Source organism: Lissotriton vulgaris, chromosome 4_2 (assembly GCF_964263255.1).
Source record: "Lissotriton vulgaris chromosome 4_2, aLisVul1.2, whole genome shotgun sequence".
NCBI lineage: Eukaryota > Metazoa > Chordata > Amphibia > Caudata > Salamandridae > Lissotriton > Lissotriton vulgaris.
In genome coordinates this window covers 9,309,336-9,328,377 of record NC_141692.1, presented here as the reverse complement: position 1 = coordinate 9,328,377, position 19,042 = coordinate 9,309,336, and the positions used below count along the sequence as shown (strand labels likewise).

At 47.1% G+C, this 19,042-nt stretch overlaps 1 protein-coding gene across 1 annotated transcript in view; it reads right to left on the bottom strand.

The window, feature by feature from the left end:
• The window catches only part of LOC147718117 (E3 ubiquitin-protein ligase TRIM11-like), a 335,542-nt gene that overhangs the window by 290,593 nt on the left and 25,907 nt on the right, over positions 1 to 19,042 (bottom strand). Inside the window, exon 2 of the mRNA XM_086919194.1 lies at positions 11,408 to 11,826. Within this exon, the coding sequence (XP_086775320.1) occupies positions 11,408 to 11,821 (414 nt within the window). The 5' untranslated portion in view covers positions 11,822 to 11,826. The remainder of the gene's footprint in view (positions 1 to 11,407; positions 11,827 to 19,042) is intronic.

Here is a 19,042-nt window from a genome sequence, read left to right as displayed (position 1 = left end):
TTTTGGCAAGGAACGGGAGGTTGGAGATAGGTCTGAGGTTGTTGAGATCATACGGGTCAGCCCTGGGATTTTTGAAAATGGGCGGGATTTGACCTAGTTGGAGGGAATCCAGTACACAACTCAAGGCAAAAGAAGAATTGATGATTTTTGTCCAACACAGGGCTATAATGTGGTGAAGGTTATGTACTACTTTTGCAGGGACAGGTTCTTTGGTGTGAAAAGTGGGCTTTAATTTTGCAACAAAATTGAAAACTTCAAGTTCTGTCATGGGTTTGAAAACCGACCAATTGGCATTGTTTTCCAATTGGATGTTGAAAAGGTTGCTGTTAGGTCAATTTGTGGCCATTTTGTTGTTGGCGAGATCAGGAGGTGTGACTGTGGTAGTGTAGGGAGTGTTAGAATGGATTGATTGTATGGGGGTGTGTATGTGACTTGAAGGAAAGATTGCTCAAATGTAGTTACTTTTTCTGTGAAGAAGCAGGATATTTCTTCACATTCTTTAGAGGCTATGATTTCATGTGGGGAAGAAGAAGTGTTTTGTTGTTTGACAATGTTAAAGAATTCTCTGGGCCTGTTTATTTGCACGGTCAAGTTAGATGCAGAAGAAGGTGGCTTTTTCTAAGAAGATGTGCTTCTTGGATGTCACCCTTGCAGTTATGAGTAGAGTTAGATAGAATGCCGATGGGTTTTATCTCCAAGTCCTTTCAGCCTGTCTAAGATATCTTCTTTCATTTTTGTGGTCCGAGTTAAACCAAGATTTTGATTTGATTGATCTTATGTTTTTTTTTTATTTGAGCGGTGCAACTTGGTTGAGCGCTTCTCCTATGGTGGTGTTGAAGTGGGCGGTGAGGTCATTTATGTTAGCGAGGGAGGGTAATGTTGTAGTTGTCCTAAGCTCTTGGCTTCAAGATCCGTAATTGGGACTTGTTTGAGGTTTTTGGTTCACTGCTTAGGTTTATTCGATGAGTTTAAGTGTGGTTTGACTAAGGTGTTGATGTTGAACAGTATGGGATGGTGGTCTGACCAGACTACAGGTAAGATGGCACTATGGGAGACCAGTTTGCTGTTGGTGATAATCGTGTCAAGTACAGAGCCTTTGAGGTGTGTAGGTTTATTGCAGAGTTGATTTAGGTCATTCATTTCCAGAAGGTTCAAGAGGTGCCTGACTGTGGAGTCTTCTGCGTTGTTCCAGTGTAAGTTAAAGTCTTCCAGAAACACCTCCTTTGTGTCAGTTAAGGAGAACCAAGTTAGTAGGTCAGATAACTCTTCTGCAAAGAGGGCGTGAGCACCAGGAGTGTGGTTGATGGTGTTAAGTTTGATAGGCGGGGAGCCTTTACCTTTAAGTTCAACGCTGAGGAATTCAAAAGTCGCGTATTCTGTGTTATTTAATATAAAAAGATGAATTTCAACTTTGTGGATTATGGCTAGACCTCCACCTGTTTTTTTCAAGTCTGTCATGTCTAATGATGGAGTAACCAGGGAAGTAAGCAGATCAAGTATGGCGTTGGAGTGGTCCTTGAGCAAAGATTCCATGAGGAAAGCTATATCAATTCCCTCACTGAGTAAGGTTTCAGAGATATCTGTAGCGTGTTGAGCTGTCGATCTACAGTTGACGAGCATGCAAGATAAACAGGAGGGATTGTCTTTAGCAGGTTGTAGAGTCTGAATGGTGGTGAATTGGGCAGGGGGTCTGGACGAGTCTGTAGTTATGTGGGTTCTATTTATGCCCACTATTACTGGGATTGTGGAGGGAGGATTGTAGGCCCTGGTCTGGGTCTTGGCTGCCGATCTGCTGTTGGCAAGCATGCAAGATAGCAGGCAGGGATTGTATATCCCAGATTGTAAGTGCTGAATGGTGGTGAGTTGGGCAGGAGGTGAGTTGGGCAGGAGGTAGTCTGTGTCTTGGGATGGTAAGATTTGCTGAGAGCATCCACTTCCAGTATGGATAAGGGGCAGTGAGAATTACTGGCCTGTGTCGCCTCGCAGGCATAGGGGTTTATAGGCCAAGGGAAGCCTTGTAAGGCCGTCAGTGAACCTGTGTGAGGATGCAATTTCAGACTCTCGTAAGTGTAAGAGCGGGTAAGGATGGCCTGAATTGCTAAGTCCTGTCTAAGATGCGCTAAGTTAGTTTACGCTCCATACGGTTCAGAATCTTAGTGAGAGTTTTATTGATGTATCCCTCATAGATGGTGGGGGAAAAGGCAGCAAGTCCTGTGTATGCCGGAGCAGAGGTTGCTACTCTATAAGGGAGAGCTGTGCCATTGAGGCAAGGATTAGAGACAGTCTGGGAGGGATGAATGGGATCAACTTTGGTCAGGGGGTACGTCAGTAGAGAAATTAGTCGATGATGAGCCGCTGGTTGAATCAGGGGGTGTCCCGGCATTGGATATATTTGTAGTGGGAGGATACATGGTCAGTCATGTGTATAGGGCAGCAGAGATCTCTAACCTACACGGGTGGACAGTGTCAATGGGCCTGGAATTGTCAAAAACATCTGTGTAGTCAGGGTAAGGTTCACATTAAAAGGAAGGGGGCACTGTAGAACGATCCGTGGGTGACAGGCTAAGGATGGGGCCCACTGCCCTAGGTTTGGTGCGAGAGCCATCTGGGTTAGTTATCTTGTGATTACTGGATAGGGTGGGCACGAGAGAAGTCATTATTTAGGGTATTAGTCTGCAGTGTGTGTTTGAGGGTGTGGCAGTGTTGATGGTAGTGTGAGGAGGTGTCACACCACAAGGTAGTGAGTCCAAGGGGGAAAGAGGGAGGGGCTGTTCAGGATTGGAGGATTGTGGTAATGGGGAGAGAGGCGTTAAGGGTACTTGGCCCTGTTGTGTGAGTGCAGTGAAAAATGAGCGAGTGTCTTTCAAAGATCGTGAGGGGAGGGTCAGTGGCTTGTATGAGGATATGCCCTTTTCTGAAAATGGATATGTCAACTTCCCCTCTAAAAAAAGACAAAGGGAACGTCATCAGTTTTAATCAATATGGTATTTTGATTGTTTTGGTGACTTGTAAGAGGAGAAGGAAGATGTTTTTCCATGTAGCCGGGTGTTTGGAGTAGAGGATAAAATCAGTTTTCTTGGTGCAATTGAGCAAGCTAACGTAGGTATCAGCAGTTAGTGTTTCAGGGTGCTGTTTCAGTAGCTTAGTTTGTAGATTTTTTATTGCGTTCTTGGAGATATTTTTCAGATGCGTGATGCTTCATAAGTTTGTGCCATATCTCGAGTCGAGGGGCTTGTGGAGGTACATTGCTATAGAAGTTCAGTGACTTGCTACAGTTTAACTGCAAGAGGGAAGCGGTAGGAGAGAGCCTAAAAAGGTTGCATCAGGTGTAGTGTGGTGGTAAGATGGTCAATGAGCCTAATGTTAGGATGCGGTAATGTTCTTAGCATGAGGACAGTCACATTTAATGTTGAGCAGAGTGGCTGATAACAGGAGCCCTCCACCATCCGATTAGAGAGAGTCTAAAAGGTTTGACTGGGCGTAGTGTGGACCTGAAGGCAACCCCCTGCTCCCATGGTGCACCACAGGTGACAGTTGGGTCAGTTATTTTTGGAGGTGCATAACACCTGAGGAGATCCACAATAAAACATCTCATAACTGTGTAACTCTGCTCGTCCGGGGAGGTGGGCGGGAGCTTATGACTTTGATGAGTATACCCCTGGATGAGAACTAGGATTACAGGTAAGAAACTAATCCTTCTCATCCAGGGGATACTCATCAATAGTCATAATCTATGAAGAGATTAGCAAGCTCATACCCAAAGTCTCGCGGACGAGCAAGAAGTATAAAAACTTCACAGAACGATTAAGACATATATTGCAAATACATCTTATGCAAATAAGTTCCTTAAAGAGGCCTGCCCTACTCTGGCATCGGCCTGAGTATCTGAGTCCAGGCAATAATGGCGGGTCAATGTATGAACAGACCGCCAAGTTGCCGCTTTACAAATTTCAGAAATAGGAACATTACGAAGGAGAGCTGTAGTGGAAGCTTTCCCTCTAGTAGAATGTGCATGTGGTTTACCCTGCAAAGTCTTGTTAGCTAGTTGATAAGCAAAAGCTATACAGGAGACAATCCAGCGAGAAATTGACCTTTTGGAAGCTGACAGGCCAGTATTAGTACTGCCATAGTTAACAAAAAGCCGGTCAGACTTTCTCAGAGGCAGGGTTTTTGACAAGTAGAACTTCAGGACCCTTCGGAGATCAAGGGAGTGTAATGACCTCTCCAGGGGAGTGGAAGGATTTGGAAAAAATGTAGGTAAGGTAATAGACTGGTTGATATGAAAGTCTGAAACTACCTTAGGCAGGAAACTTGGGTGCGTTCTTAAAACCACCCTATTGGCATGAAAAACTGTGTAAGGTTCCTTGCAACATAAGGCCTGGATTTCACTGACCCTACGGGCAGAGGTAATAGCCACTAAAAAGGCAGCTTTCCAGGTCAAGTTCTGCAAAGAGGCCTTATGGATAGGCTCGAAAGGAGCACTCATCAGCTTAGTCAGTACAATATTGAGCTCCCGGGGAGGGGTGGGGGACCTCACCGATGGGAAGACTTTTTTCAGACCTTCTAGGAAATCTTTAACTACAGGCATAAGGAAGAAAGATGTCTGATTAGGAGACTTCCTATATGCTGTGATGGCAGCTAAATGAACCCTGATGGAGGGGTATTTCAAGCCTGATCTCGCTAAATGCAATAGATATGGAAGAATCACCTGCTCTTGGCCATGTACCGGGTCAAGAGAGTGCTCACGACACCATAAGAAGAAACTCTTCCACTTGAAAGCGTAGGACTTCCTAGTGGAGGGTCGCTTCGATTCTTTAAGAATAGTCATGCAGTCTGCTGGGAGGTCTAAATGTCCATACTGGATGACCTCAGGAGCCATGCCGTCAAGCGAAGGGAAGGAAGGTTGGGGTGCAACACCTTCCCTTGGTCTTTGGTCAACAAGTCTGGACGGCATGGTAGGCGCCGGTGAGGAACCTCCGACATCTGAAGAAGATCGGGGTACCACCACTGGCGTGGCCACTCTGGTGCTATCAGGATCATTCTGGTGTTGGTCCTGTAGAACTTCTGGATCACCGCCGGGATCAGAGGCAGGGGAGGAAAGGCGTAGAGTAAAGTTTGAGACCAGCTGATCAAAAGGCCATTCCCCAGTGATCCCTGTTGGGGGAACCTGGATGCGAAGACGGGGCATTTTGTATTGGCCGCGTCTGCGAACAGGTCTACGTCCGGTACGCCCCAAAACCGAAAGACTTCTTGAGCCACTTCTTCGTTGAGCACCCAATCGTGCGCTTCTACGAAGATTCTGCTGAGGCAGTCTGCTTGGACGTTTTGAATTCCTCGTAGATGGACTGCCACGATGGATAGGCCTCTTGCTAGGAGCCAATGCCAGATAGCTTGTGCTTCCAGAGACAAGACTCTTGACCTCGTGCCTCCCTGCTTGTTCAGATAGAACATAGTTGTTGTGTTGACCGTCTGAACCTGGAGGTGGTTGGTGCGCAGAGCAGGATAAAGAGACTTGAGAGCAAGATGAACTGCTCGCAGCTCCAGGAAGTTGATATGGTAGCCTTGCTCTACCTCGGACCAAAGGCCTTGAACTTGGAGTTGGTCCATGTGAGCACCCCAGCCTTGAAGGGAGGCATCTGTGACAATTGACTGAGATGGAGGAGGACGATGGAATGGCACTCCTCGGAGAAGATTGGATCATTTCAGCCACCATCTGATCGAGTCCCTGGCTTCTTGAGGAAGCAAGACCCGGTCTTCCCACTGATCCGATCTCTGGGACCACTGATCTTCGAGGGCTTGTTGTAGAGGTCTCATGTGAAGGCGAGCATTGGGCACAATGTAAATGCATGAAGCCATCGATCCCAGCAGAGAGGACACTTGTCTGGCTGTGGGGGCCTGATTGTCCAGAAGAAGGCGACCCTTCAGGAGCATAGATGACAACCTCTCTTCCGAAGGACACACGCTTGCCTGAAGTGAGTCCAGAGAAGCACCCAGGTAGTAGATTCGCTGGGAAGGGTTGAGAACTGATTTCTTCAGATTGACTTGAAGACCCAACGACTCCATCAGTTTGAGGCAGAACGACAGATTGTTCTGAAGCAGCGACGGGGTGGAGCTCTTTAACAACCAATCATCTAGATATGGATAGACAAAGATCTTTCTTTTGTGGAGAAAAGCAGCAACCACCGCCATGCACTTTGAGAATGTCCGAGGTGCAGATTTCAGGCCAAACGGCAGCACTCGATATTGGTAGTGACATCGTCCGATCTGAAACCTTAGAAACTTCTGATGCTTGACTGACACTGGTATGTGGAAGTAGGCGTCCTGCAAGTCGATGGCACACATCCAGTCTCCCTGATGAAGATGTGGAAAGATCTGGTGCAGGGCGAGCATACGGAACTTTTCTTTTCGTATGTACTTGTTTAGCCTTTGAAGGTCTAGAATGGGCCTGTTTTCTTTGACAGTTCCTCGTTTTTGAACCAGGAAATATCGGGAGTACACTCCTTGATTTTTGTGAGTTGAGGGAACCTCCTCTACGGCCATTTTCTCTAGAAGGACGGAGACTTCGTCTTGTAGCAATTGAGTCTTGTAACGTGGAAGATGTTGCAATTGGGGGAACACCTGCGGAGGAGGAGATTTGAACCTCAGCAAGTAACCATGCTGCACAATATTCAGCACCCATCTGTCTTTTGTAATGGATTCCCACTCTGTCATATGATGAGAAACACTCCCTCCCACCGGAGTGGTGAACAGACGTGGAGGAAGCAATGGCTCAGGGCTTAGGAGGTTGCTTTGAGGAGGGCTGCTGTCTGTTATTGCCACCTCTTCCTCTGCCAGGACGACGCTGCTGGAACTGTGTCTTCTGCTGAGACTGGGATTGCCACTGAGGGGTTTGAACCCTCTGTTGGAAGGACTTCCTGTCTCCTTGACGAAAGCGTTTCTTGAACTCCTTGCGCTTTTCTAATCCCACAGCTTTGACGGTGTCCATTTCTGCCTTCATTTTGGACATTTCGTCGTCCGTGTGTGGACCAAACAGAGATTTTCCATTGAAGGGCAAATTCAAAATCTTCTTCTGGGCGTCTGGTTTGAGCCCTGTCAGGCGGAGCCAGGCCGAACGACGGGAACAAATACCAGTTGAGTAGCCATGAGCTGCAAGGTCAGAGGCATCCACTGCAGCGCTAATAACTTGATTGGCTACCAGGCCTCCCTCCTGTAAAGTCTCCAGAAAATCTTGGTGATCTTCCTTGGGGAGCTTGTCTGTAAAACGAGTCAGGGAGTCCCAAAGGGACCTGTCGTACCTTCCAAGCAAGGCAGAGGCACTAGCCACCTTCATAAAGGAAGAAGAGGTGTTGCATACCTTCCTACCAAAAGAGTCCATAAGTCCACTATCTTTTTCAGGTGGTACTGAGGAAGAAGTAGAACCTGCATGAGACTTCATGGCAGCCGCCACAATGATGGAATCCGCAGGAGGATCCGATCTGAGGAACAAGGGATCCTCTGCAGGGGCCTTGTACTTTTTGGCTATCCGTGATGGAACAGATCCCACCACTGCTGGTGTGAGGAAAGTAGCCATAGCTGGTTCTAGGAGGCCGGGAACCAGAGGCAGTAGAGGCCTGGGCGCTGTACGATGACGGAGTGTATCAAAAATCACAGAAGTGGGAACCACTGGAGTGTGCAGCGTGATATTCAGCTTTTTTGCTCCCCTGACCAGTACATCGGAGAAAGTCGCGAGGTCATCAATTGGAGAGACTCGGGAAGGAGGCGTAGATGAATAGGTCGGAGAATAATCTCGGTAAAATGACCTAGTCGAGGATGACCTTGTGGAAGATCTTGTACGCCGCCTCTTATGGGACCTGTCACGATTCCTGCTGTGAATGTCCCTAGACCTAGAACGATGTCTTGATGGAGACCTTGGTCTTGGCCGGATTGGAGATTTTGGTCTGACAGGTGTCCTTGGCCGCACTGGGGAACGTGATCTGACTCGAGATCTCGGCCTGGGTGAAATCCTGGGACTCCGAGGAGATCTAGCTGGTCTGGCTGGAGTCTTTGCCTTAGAAGGGGAATATGTACGGGAGTAATCCGAGCCCGGACTACTCTGTCCAGATACAGCCCCTTGAGGATGATGGGAAATCAAGCTGCCCGCAGATCTGGGCGAAGATTCTGGGGAGACCTGCACGATGTTCAAGCCAGGAGATGATGATTTTCCTCCTGAAGTCTTAGAACCAGGTGACTCCACCTCTGCCGTCACTTTATCCCTCGACTGCGAAATCCTCGACGTCGAAGAAGTCTGGGTGACTAGTGGCGTCGAGCGGTGTCTTGATGCTCTCGACGGTGATCGATCACGTCATGAAAGGCTCGACTGAGAACCTCAACGTCGATCTCCCTCGACGTCGATCAGGTGGAGGTATATCATGACGTCGACTCGACGACGATTCTCGACGTCGTCTCGACGATGATCTTCCTCAACGTCGCGGCGACGGCGACCTTTCCTGGCGTCGCCTCGGCGTCGACCTCCTTGACGTCGAAGGATGGGATCTGACAGTCCCTCTCGACGGCGGCCCGCTAGCCAGCGGCGACCTAGATGCCGTCTTAGCTTTCGACGCCGATCCCTTCCGGTGCGGCGGAGAGTGTCTCGACGTCGACGGAAGCCTCAACGTCAACGGAGACTTAGATGTAGCAGCAGCCATGGACTTCGAGCCCGAAGCATGGCGCCTCGACGCCGACTTACTTGACTGCGGCGGAGATCTTCGACGTCGTGAAGATGATCTGGGCCTTTTCGACAGCGGCCTCGACGTCGACGGAGTTCTTCGACCTTCATTCCTCTTTCTGGAGACAGGAGAGGTGGAATGATGCCGTTTTTGGCCGTGCTTGCTTGTAGGAGACGATCTAGGGGCTGTGGAAGCACCCACCTGGTGACTCTTGTCCATCTCCTGCATGGCATGAAGTCGAATCCTCTCCCTGTCGCGAAGAGTCCGACTTTTAAATTTTTTACAGTGATGGCACTGATCAGGAATGTGTGAAGATGGAAGGCACACAATACACACAGAATGTGGGTCAGTCAGAGCCATCTTTTTGTCACAAGAAGGACATTTCCGAAACAGAGCAGGCATTCTGACAGGAAATTCTTGTGGGTTACCACAGAAAAATAAATCAGAAGCCTTATTTATTCAAAAAATGTCGAAATCTTTGAGAAAACTCTCTCAAAAAACCAATTTCAGTTGAAAACTGAAGAGCTCAAGCTCCAGGATCCTCACAGAAGGAGCCGGAAAAAAGAACTGACCCAACTGTCACCTGTGGTGCACCATGGGAGCAGGGGGTTGCCTTCAGGTCTTAAAGGCACGGTACCCCTACTCTAATGCCTTAAAGGCAAGGTGTCAGTTTTTCTTTGTTTGCTTTATACTCTACTGCAGCCTACTGGCAAATGCCTGCAATTACAGGTTTTCCTATGGCAATAAAGCATTGTTGGATACAAATGTTTTCTGCGCTCTTTCTTCCTTAGGGTTTGGAAGAGTACTACTGTATGTATACTAATTTATGTAATTTTGCGGCACCTTTGCCAGTTGGAAAATGGTTTTTAGGCTGCAAATATATGTTTCACATATATATACATATATATTTATATGTATTTTCTATATGCTCCGGGATCCCGCACATGGGCGGGGATTATTCATAGATTATGACTATTGATGAGTATCCCCTGGATGAGAACCATTGGTTAGAGACGTGGGCGTGGAGAAGAGGGTGGAAGTACACCTGCAGCCTCATATACTCAATGGGACACGTAAAAAGCTTAGCTAGACCCCAATTGCTGGGATGGGGATCTTAGCGGTAGCCACTCCCTGCAATAAAACACATTCAAGAAACCCTGTGGGAACCTATTTCATCTCAAAAAGTCTTAATTGTTGAGAAGAGACCAAAGAATACAGAGGCCCATCTTAGTCAAACAGTAAGGTGATGCAGTTTCCCTTTCAAGGTGATCCAGAGTTCTGCCGGAGTTGGAATGCCCTGTACAAGGTCACTTCAATAGCCGTTCGAAGATGGCTACCATTTTCGTTATCTTGTGGAGAAGGAACAGTGATGGCCTGCTTTAGTTACCATGAATATAAGGAGGGTCCTTTTGGGGTATGGACCTTAAGAGGCAACAAGAAGGCATCCACAACATGGAGGGCAGAGTTCACCAAACCCCCCTGGCATTCTGACGATGTTTACCATGTTCACACTGACCCCGGTAGAGCAGCAAGCATCCACAGGGAGCTTATACAGCGGGAGAGCAGCAGCAAATGTAAGCTGTGAGGCGGGCGTCCTGTGGACAGTGGATGCACTCAGCGGATTCTGCAAGATGACACCCGAAACAACCCTGGGATACTCTTTCATTGACTCCGACACAATGCCTGTCACAAACCCATGCTAATAATCAAAACAGCTGCTTTCAGTCTGCATTTTATCTTGTACTGCATGATCTTATAAGGGGTATCTCGGTTTTAATTGCTGTTTTGCTTAGTTACTAATTAACTGTTCAATAAAAACTGAACAGGAAATTGAACTTGTGTGAATACACCAGTTCTGCTGGCTTGTGCTGTTTGCACAACCCTGTACCATCATTTTACCACAAACAGAAGCATAACTACTCTCTGGGATGCTGGCATCATTTTAGGGAACTTCATGTAACAAGAATAACAAAATATTCTCAAAATCGCCTAAATTCCACCTACAAAATTAGAATTTCTCCCAGAACAAAACAAAAGGTTCACAACCAAGGCTGCCAATGAAAAGCAGGAGCCTGCTGCCAGATTCAAAATCTTTCAATACTAGTGAGTTGCTTGAATAGTTTAAAAGGGATTATATAGTGGTAGGTGGGATTGTGCACCACTGAAAGTTAATACAATTCATTTGTACTTCGCAGGATCCCTTCCTTAAGAGTCAACTTTCAATTTAGCAGGATCTCTGCCCCGGTCTGTGATCACTTCTGAGGCGTGACTCTCAATGGATTTCATTTGGTCGCTACTGCTTTTCCGACACCAAAACAATCTTTTCCTCCCGAAGTGTAACACATCCGCAGCACTGCAAAGAAATAAATGGAATGCCGGAAACACAACAACTTTCATTATGATGCATACCTCCACGTTTGCACTTGAAGGTTCTAAACTCTTCTTTCATTTATAAATTTGGTCAATGTGTGATTGATTGAAAATTCTACATTTACCATTTCATACATAATAATACAGGATATTTCCATTTTATAACAAAATATTACCATCCTTGACTCATTCAAGACCATGATGCATGCTAGGACTTGTAGTCCTGGTTCCATTTAAGTGAATTAATTGGATTATATTTGGAGTTTGCGATAGATTATCTGGACCAGGATCTGTTGTCGCGGATGGCACTGGGCCCTCTGGTGACCTCTTACCTTGTACTCCACGGCCGCCTCCTGTGAGAGCATGAGTGTGTGAGACTTGTGTGCTGCTGAGAGGCTGCACACCACGCAGATGGGCTTCAGGTCCTCCTTGCAGAAGACTTTCAGGGGCTCCTGGTGGTCCTCGCACAGTTTCTGCTCCCTGGGTCTCTCTGGTCGCTCATCGAGCTGTCTCACCAGCTCTACCATGTTCTTCAGCTGCCTGTTGGGTCTGAAGTTACCCTGGACACAGATTGCTCTGCACTGTGGGCAGGGGACACCGGGCCCTGCTTCCTTCCCGCACCCAGAGAAACAGGAGCGACAGAAGTTGTGTCCACACTCCGTGGTCATCGGATCGTTATAAAAATCCAGGCAGATGGAGCAGGTCATTTCCTCCTGCAGACTCAGCACAGGGTTTGCGGCCGCCATTTCACCTGCAGAAGCACAAGAATGAAGAGAGCTTTCACTATTCCTGAATGTCTAACAGAAGGGATGGGTAGAGCTCTAGTCACTAGACATGGTTCAGCTGTATTCCATCAGTCACATTACAAACTGAGACAACTGTCTTTGGGACAGATTTACCAACGTGTTGTGCCAATGCAAAGAAACCTGGTAGGAAGTATTGGTTTATCATTTAATTTCAAGTGCAAACGTTTGTTTTGTGCTGGAAAGTTGCCTAAAGTAGCCGAATGTAGGGCTTGATTTATAGGGAATTGGCAAAGGGCAGCACAGCAAGTCTTCTTGCAGCACTGCCCTACGCCAATGTTAAAAGGCAGGAATATACCCTATTTGGTAATAGGGTACATTCCTGTCCTTTCCCTCTGGTCTGGTCACAATTTGCTGCCTAGCACCAACGTAGGAAGGTGCTAGGCCCTTGCACCATGGTGCAGAGGCCTCTTCTTGTACAGAAACAATCTCCTAAGAGGCGTTCTCCTCTTTCTATGTTACAATCTGTTAATATTGGAAAATAGGATATTGATGTACACAATGACATATATTAATATAAAAACGAAAATCGTTGTTGAATTTACCCGATGTGACCTCCCCCTCAACCCGAGATCAGAAATATGTGGGCAGGCAGGCCCTGCATCCTTGGCCTGAAGCAACTGATTGACAGATCGCAGTTGCAGGCACATCTGACCCTAAGACAAGAGCGTGAATCGGAAAACCTAGATCAATCGCACAGATAGGCAGAGACACCACAATGGTCTCAGGAGATTGGTCCCAATAAAAGATGTTTGGCCAGATGGATGCGTGTTCCCTAGACACCATAAAGTCAGATGGCACATTAAGTAAGGAAGACATGGGCAATCAGAACACAGCATGCACATTACACAAAGTGATCACACGCTCCTCATGCCAGACATCTGGGCACATACGCACTGGCCCTGCATTGTACCCATACAGGGTAAAGGCCCACCTGTGCTTATCACACACCTCGATATATGGCCCAGGGACTAGGCCAAAATTTTCTGTCACTGTAGGAATGCCAAAATCGGTTTATGAAGCTTCCTGATCTCCCGGCGGCTGCATTTAATTAAACAACTGTTCCTGTTTTGCCAAACGCCTCTTGTGTTTAAATCTTTCAAAGGTATATTCATATTTGGGCAACATTTTGGTGAGCCAGATAGGAGAGATTTGTTTTTTAAGCCCGACTGCAGCTGAAGGAAAAGGTCCTTTTAAGGATTCATATCTTCATATAGGTGAGCAGACGCCGCAATTGATTGAAACTTCTGCTGAATCCATGGGGCAGAGGTCCGCCCTGAAGTCAGTGGGTACCAAATAGCTACAGATCTTTGGAGGCTGGAGTGCTACATCAGTGGCATACAAAGCAGTAGTTGGTAAGCAATAGCTCCTGGTCTTTGGAAGTCAGAGTGCTACATCAAGGACATACAGATAGGTCGTGGGTAACAAATAGCGACAGATCTCTGGAGTTTTCAGTGCTACATCAGAGGCATGCATAGCAGTAGTAGGTAATGTTGAGTAGTTCCCACTATATCAGCAGGATCTGTGCATTTGTGGACAACATAAACTATGTGTTTGGTGCCTAGACGGAGTCAGAGCACCCCCACAGGATATGTTAGCCTAGAGACCAGCTAGCTGACAGTGCCACCAGACGCCCCACTAACCTGACCAGGGAGCGAATGGTTTCTGGCAAACACTGAACATGATAACTCTGATGGCTCAGTATTGTGGCAACAAATCTAGAACCTTTTCGCTCAGTCACTCGTTATTCTTGCATAGAATACGTGTAATGCGATGATCAGTAGAAGAGAAGCAGAAAAAGGTGATTAAAAACATGCTCTGAGGTTTTCTGCGTGTGTACCTTCCTCGTCGCTACAGGAGTAGCTTTCCAGTGTTCCTGCCCTTCTTGCCTTCAGCGTGAGGAGTTGACCATCTGCGAGGCCGCAGAGGAGGCGAGAGGCGCGGTTCCGGGACTGCGAGGAGCAGCATTCAAAATCATCAGCTGTCTCCTCTTCCCGTGTGAGCCGCGCCCCCTCCCAGTGCCACGCCCACATCCAAAGCGCTCTTAACCTCTCGCGGCCCCCGCTTCGCGGGTGCCGTTCGCTCTGAGGTTTTCAGCGTGTGTACCTTGCTCGTCGCTACAGGAGTAGCTTTCCAGTGTTCCTGCCCTTCTTGCCTTCAGCGTGAGGAGTTGACCATCTGCGAGGCCGCAGAGGAGGCGAGAGGCGCGGTTCCGGGACTGCGAGGAGCAGCATTCAACATCATCAGCTGTCTCCTCTTCCCGTGTGAGCCGCGCCCCCTCCCAGTGCCACGCCCCCTCTGACCCAACAGGAACATAAGTAAGTTCATTAACGCGCATCGCGGGACGCGCGCGGGTCGCAGCCCGGGGCGAAGCCCGGGCCAAGGGCGGGCCCGTTGTTGCCCGTTAGTGCCCGGTAGTGACCGGACCGGGCCATCTCTCTTGGCTTTTTTCTGTCAATACCCTTATTACTTAGTGTATAGGACTCCATATATGTCCATCATGCCTGGTAGAACCAGAAGTAAAACTAAAACAGCTTTGGCCGTAGCCCAAATCACTGGGCCTATAGATCAATTTATTTCCCGGGTTAACGAGACAATTGACCAAAGTATCTCTCTACTGGAACGAAGAGTATCTTTGGACCTTATGAACGCCAAACGTTCGTCTTTGGGCCCTCTAGCAATTGTAAGCTCACCCGCTCAGCTACCTCCAACTAATCGCTCCCTTCCTTTACCTCAGACTGGTGCAGGTACACTCACAGTTCCAAGCTCAGTTGACTTATCAGTTTCTCAATTAGAGTCTGATCCATCATTTGTTGATGTAGAGGCCACTCCAGACCTAGAAGCCTGCCAAACACTCGAAAGGTCAGTGTCAACCATAGAGAAACATCCCCCAGGACTAAGGGAAGGAGCTATCCCTCTATTGCCAGAACCAGGGAATACAGGTCCTGTTAAGAACGCACTCAAGATTAAGAAAAAATCTAAATCTAATACCAGGAATCATAACCTTGTGTCGGCAGCCCCAAATTCAGCATCAGGCATACCTTGTTGGGTTGAAAATATGGTAGTAGATCTAAAATCGGACCTTGAAGCCACGATAACGGCTCAAATTAAGCCTCTAATGTCCAAAATTGACAGACTAACATCATTGATAAATTCAAAATGGACGAATAAGGCAAGTGGGAATGTGCCTTTACAGATGCACGGGAAAACAAAAGAAGTGCCCCTGGATAATACCACTAGTAGTAAACCTTTGAAAGATCCTCCTATTAAGGCCAAAACTCTACCAGACAATTCAGGAACAGCCACACAACATCTGACTCAAATGGGGGGAAAATCCGCTGTATTTTCCCCAATTCCAAGTGTTAATGGCCCTATCCCGGGGACGCAAACAACCTCTGGTCCAAAAAAAGTGCCTAACCAGCCAGCAAAGGGTTCTAAAAGTATGGAAACTAATCAAACATCAACTTCCTCTCCAAATAAGACTCAAGAACCAAAAACAAGGCCGGCTCGCTTTAAGACAATTAATTTGCCGCCGGAAGTTTCTCCCTTTGTGGTTGTGCTGACGGGCGTACCACCACTGAAGGAAGGAAGAAGAGAAACTTTTGTTGAACTGAGAAACAAGTGTGCCCAGTGGCTTCAGCTGCATAAACCACCACCCATTCATATGAGTGGTGAAATACTTGCAGTAAGAAGAGGAGAATGGGTGGGCAGGAACACTAAGACTATAGCATGAGATGTTATAACTGTCAACTTCAGGGACACAGGGGCAGTGAACTATATATGTAATGCACCTAATAGTGGACCAGCTACCCAAATCCATCCTCTCCCCCTGTCCTATTTTTTACCCATGCCATCTAGACAATACCCCCCTAGATTTAGTTATCCAATTAATAGAGGATATACTCATGCTCCGCAACATGCTATCCAGCAGTGGCAGCAATCTTGGCAAGGTCCACCACCTCCACTTGACCCCTTTATGTCACAGTTTGCCCATTGGAATATATTCTGTGCACTCGATGAGGTAGACGGACTCATTCCTGATGAAATTTCCTGCTCACATCTTGACTATAATAGGGGTGAAGAAGAAGGCTCCCAATTTATGTTACACTCGTCATGCCCTAAACCACCAATTATGATGGCCGGCAGCCAGATTCAGTTAACATCTATTGTTCTAGAGAGGGAATGCTTAGAACCCCAAAGTCAAAGTGACATTACTGGCACCAGGGGAGAAACTATGAAGGAGAAAATAAAAATCCTAAGCTGGAATCTCGCGGGCATTCATAGGAAATTGGGCCTGCCTGAGTGGAGTGATTTGGTTGAAGCACATAAGATCTGCATGTTCCAGGAGACCAGGAGTACTGAACCACTCCACCGGGTAGGGTTCGTAACCTATTTTGTCCTGGCTGAGAAACCCAGGCAGGGGAGGGGGCGTCCTTCGGGGGGCCTCATCATCTGGGTAAGCATTTCCCTTAATTGCCGAATAACTTCTGAGCAGATAAATAATCCAGATATCCTAGGTATTCTGTTGTCTAACCCTTGTAGAGGCTTGTCTCTAGTTTTATATAACGTCTATGCCAGAGGCTCAAAAAATGGGTGCACCTCATCTGTAATATCTGATCTCGAGGTGCAGCTTAGAGCCCAAAAGGATGTTGATTATACCTTAGTAGCAGGCGATTTTAATTGCACATATGAGCCACTTCCCTTGGACGGTATCCCTGACCTGGGTGAAGAAGATAGTAGATGGGGAGTCCCCACACTTACCATCCCTCCAATAAAACGTTGGACTCGTAGTGCGGTGCAGCTAAATGCTCTGACTCTAGAGTTTGGGCTAAGAGCCACTAATGGTCGTACATCTTCGGATCGGATGGGAGCTCCTACGTTCAACAGAGTTGGTCATACCTCGAGGATTGACTATATTCTGTTGGGCCTAAAACTTTGGAGTTTGGTTGAGGACATGGTAGTTATACCGACTGTGGAGAGCGACCATAATTCGCTTTCCCTATCTATCACGAATCCTTGGTCTAATGGTGCATTGTAGGTACCATCCAAATGCACACACAAGGTTACTGTCTCTTCTTGTGGAAGACGATTAAAGTGGAATAAAGTTGCCTGTGATGTAGCTAAACTTTCCAACATAGATGTGGTCCTTATGGCCTCACAAGCAGAGCTTGATCACATTAACTTAACCATGCCAGCTGAAAAGGCAACACCCATTTTTGAAGCAGCTGTAAAGAATATAGGCGAAGCTTTCTGGGTAAAGGGCTCCGAAGGGAGGAACATGTCCCAGCATAAACCAAAGGGAAAGCATGACTGGTATACCGCAGCATGCAGGAAAGCCAAGACCTGTTTAATCAAGGCCGTTAAAGGCAAATCACAACCCCTGATACAGTTAGCAAGGAAAGAGCACAAGAGAGTACTGGCACAAGCAAAAAGTGAGTGGGAAGAGGCCTTTTGGTATACCCTTAAAGAAGCTAGCTCCAAGAAAGATTCCAAATGCTTTTGGGACACCATAAGAGCTAGAAATAGGCCTGATAGTGACTTGATAACTTGCAATATACCAAGTCAGGCCTGGGTTAAACACTTTTCGAAGCTTTACTCCAGCCAAGACGATCATTTTACTCCCATTGCTTCTAGTGATCGTGAAGAGGGGATTGTGGTCCCATTATTGTTCCCCCAAACCTTGGTCACCCACCCTGAAGATTTTGATTTTACACTCCAAGAAGTGGAATATGCAATAGGCACTATTATCCCTCAGAAAGCTGCTGGCCTGGATAACATTCCTGGTGACCTACTGAGATCTGATATCCCGAAGTGGGGAAAACTGATCCACTCCCTACTTGTTGCCATCTGTAGGGGCGCCCCTATCCCCTCTTCGTGGAAGGGGGCGGAGGTGGTCCCTATCTACAAAAAAGGCCCCAGAGATGATCCATCAAATTATAGGCCAATTAGCCTGTTAGATATTAGCCAAAAGGTAGTTGGAAAGGTCTTGCTGGTCAGAATACTAGACTGGGTAGAAGAAAATAACATCCTCTCTGACTACCAGGCGGGCTTTAGAGTGGGCACCGGGACAATCGAACAAGCTTTTAGACTATTGATGGTATATTGGAAAGTCGTGGTTATAGGCAAGGGCAGTCTTTATCTCGCGTTTATCGATTTAAAGACTGCCTTTGACCTTGTATCTAGGGAGACCCTATGGAATGTATTGGCTGACATGGGGTTGCCTCATTACTTATTATCACTTCTTGTCAGGTTGCATGAAAACAGCTTTGCCCAGATTAGGTGGGGCCCAGAGGGGAAAAAACAAGTAGTATTCCGGTCGAGAGAGAGGTCCGCCAGGGATGTGTTTTAGCTCCCACCCTTTTTTCCCTTTACATCAATGGGGTGGTTGAGCATCTTCGGGAACATCCTTCAGATGAACCATCCCTGGCTGGCGAACGCATACCTACCCTCCTCTTCGCGGATGACACGCTTTTAATATCAAAAACCCCAATTGGCCTCCAGAAGCTTTTAAACAACTTCCAATCCTTTTGCTCTAAATGAGGCCTGGTAATCAACACAAGCAAGACAAAATATCTTGTGTTGAATCCCCCCAAAAAACCAGTCCGCCCACCTATCCTGAATGCTGAATCTTTGGAGAGGGTCGAAGTCTTTGACTATCTTGGTATCCGCTTATCTCATAAAATGGAATGGACCCCACACTTGGACAAAATGCTTTTAACCCACAAGAGGATAACAGGAGCTCTTCTGAAAGAACAACGCTCCTGTATAGCAAGACCAATAGATGTTGTCCTCGAAATCTATTCTGCTAAAGGGGTCAGCTCTGCTCTTTACTGGGCTGAACTTTGGGGTTCATCTGTTACAAATGACTTACCAAAATCAGAGAGGAAATTCTGTAGAGCGATTATGTCACTTTCCCAGGGCACTCCCACTGTCCCGCTAATGTTGGACCTAGGTTGTCGCCAATTGACGATCTTGCAAGATTTCGTCCACTCTTGCTATGGGCTCGACTATGGCGAGTGGCTGAACTTGGTAAATATGCGCAAGGTCTAGCAGAAATTATGTCATTACCAGGGTGGCATAACATCAAATGGTTGAGAGATATGAAAACACTACTATTAAATTTGGGCTTAAATGACTCCTGTGCAAATAGATCCTCACCCTCGA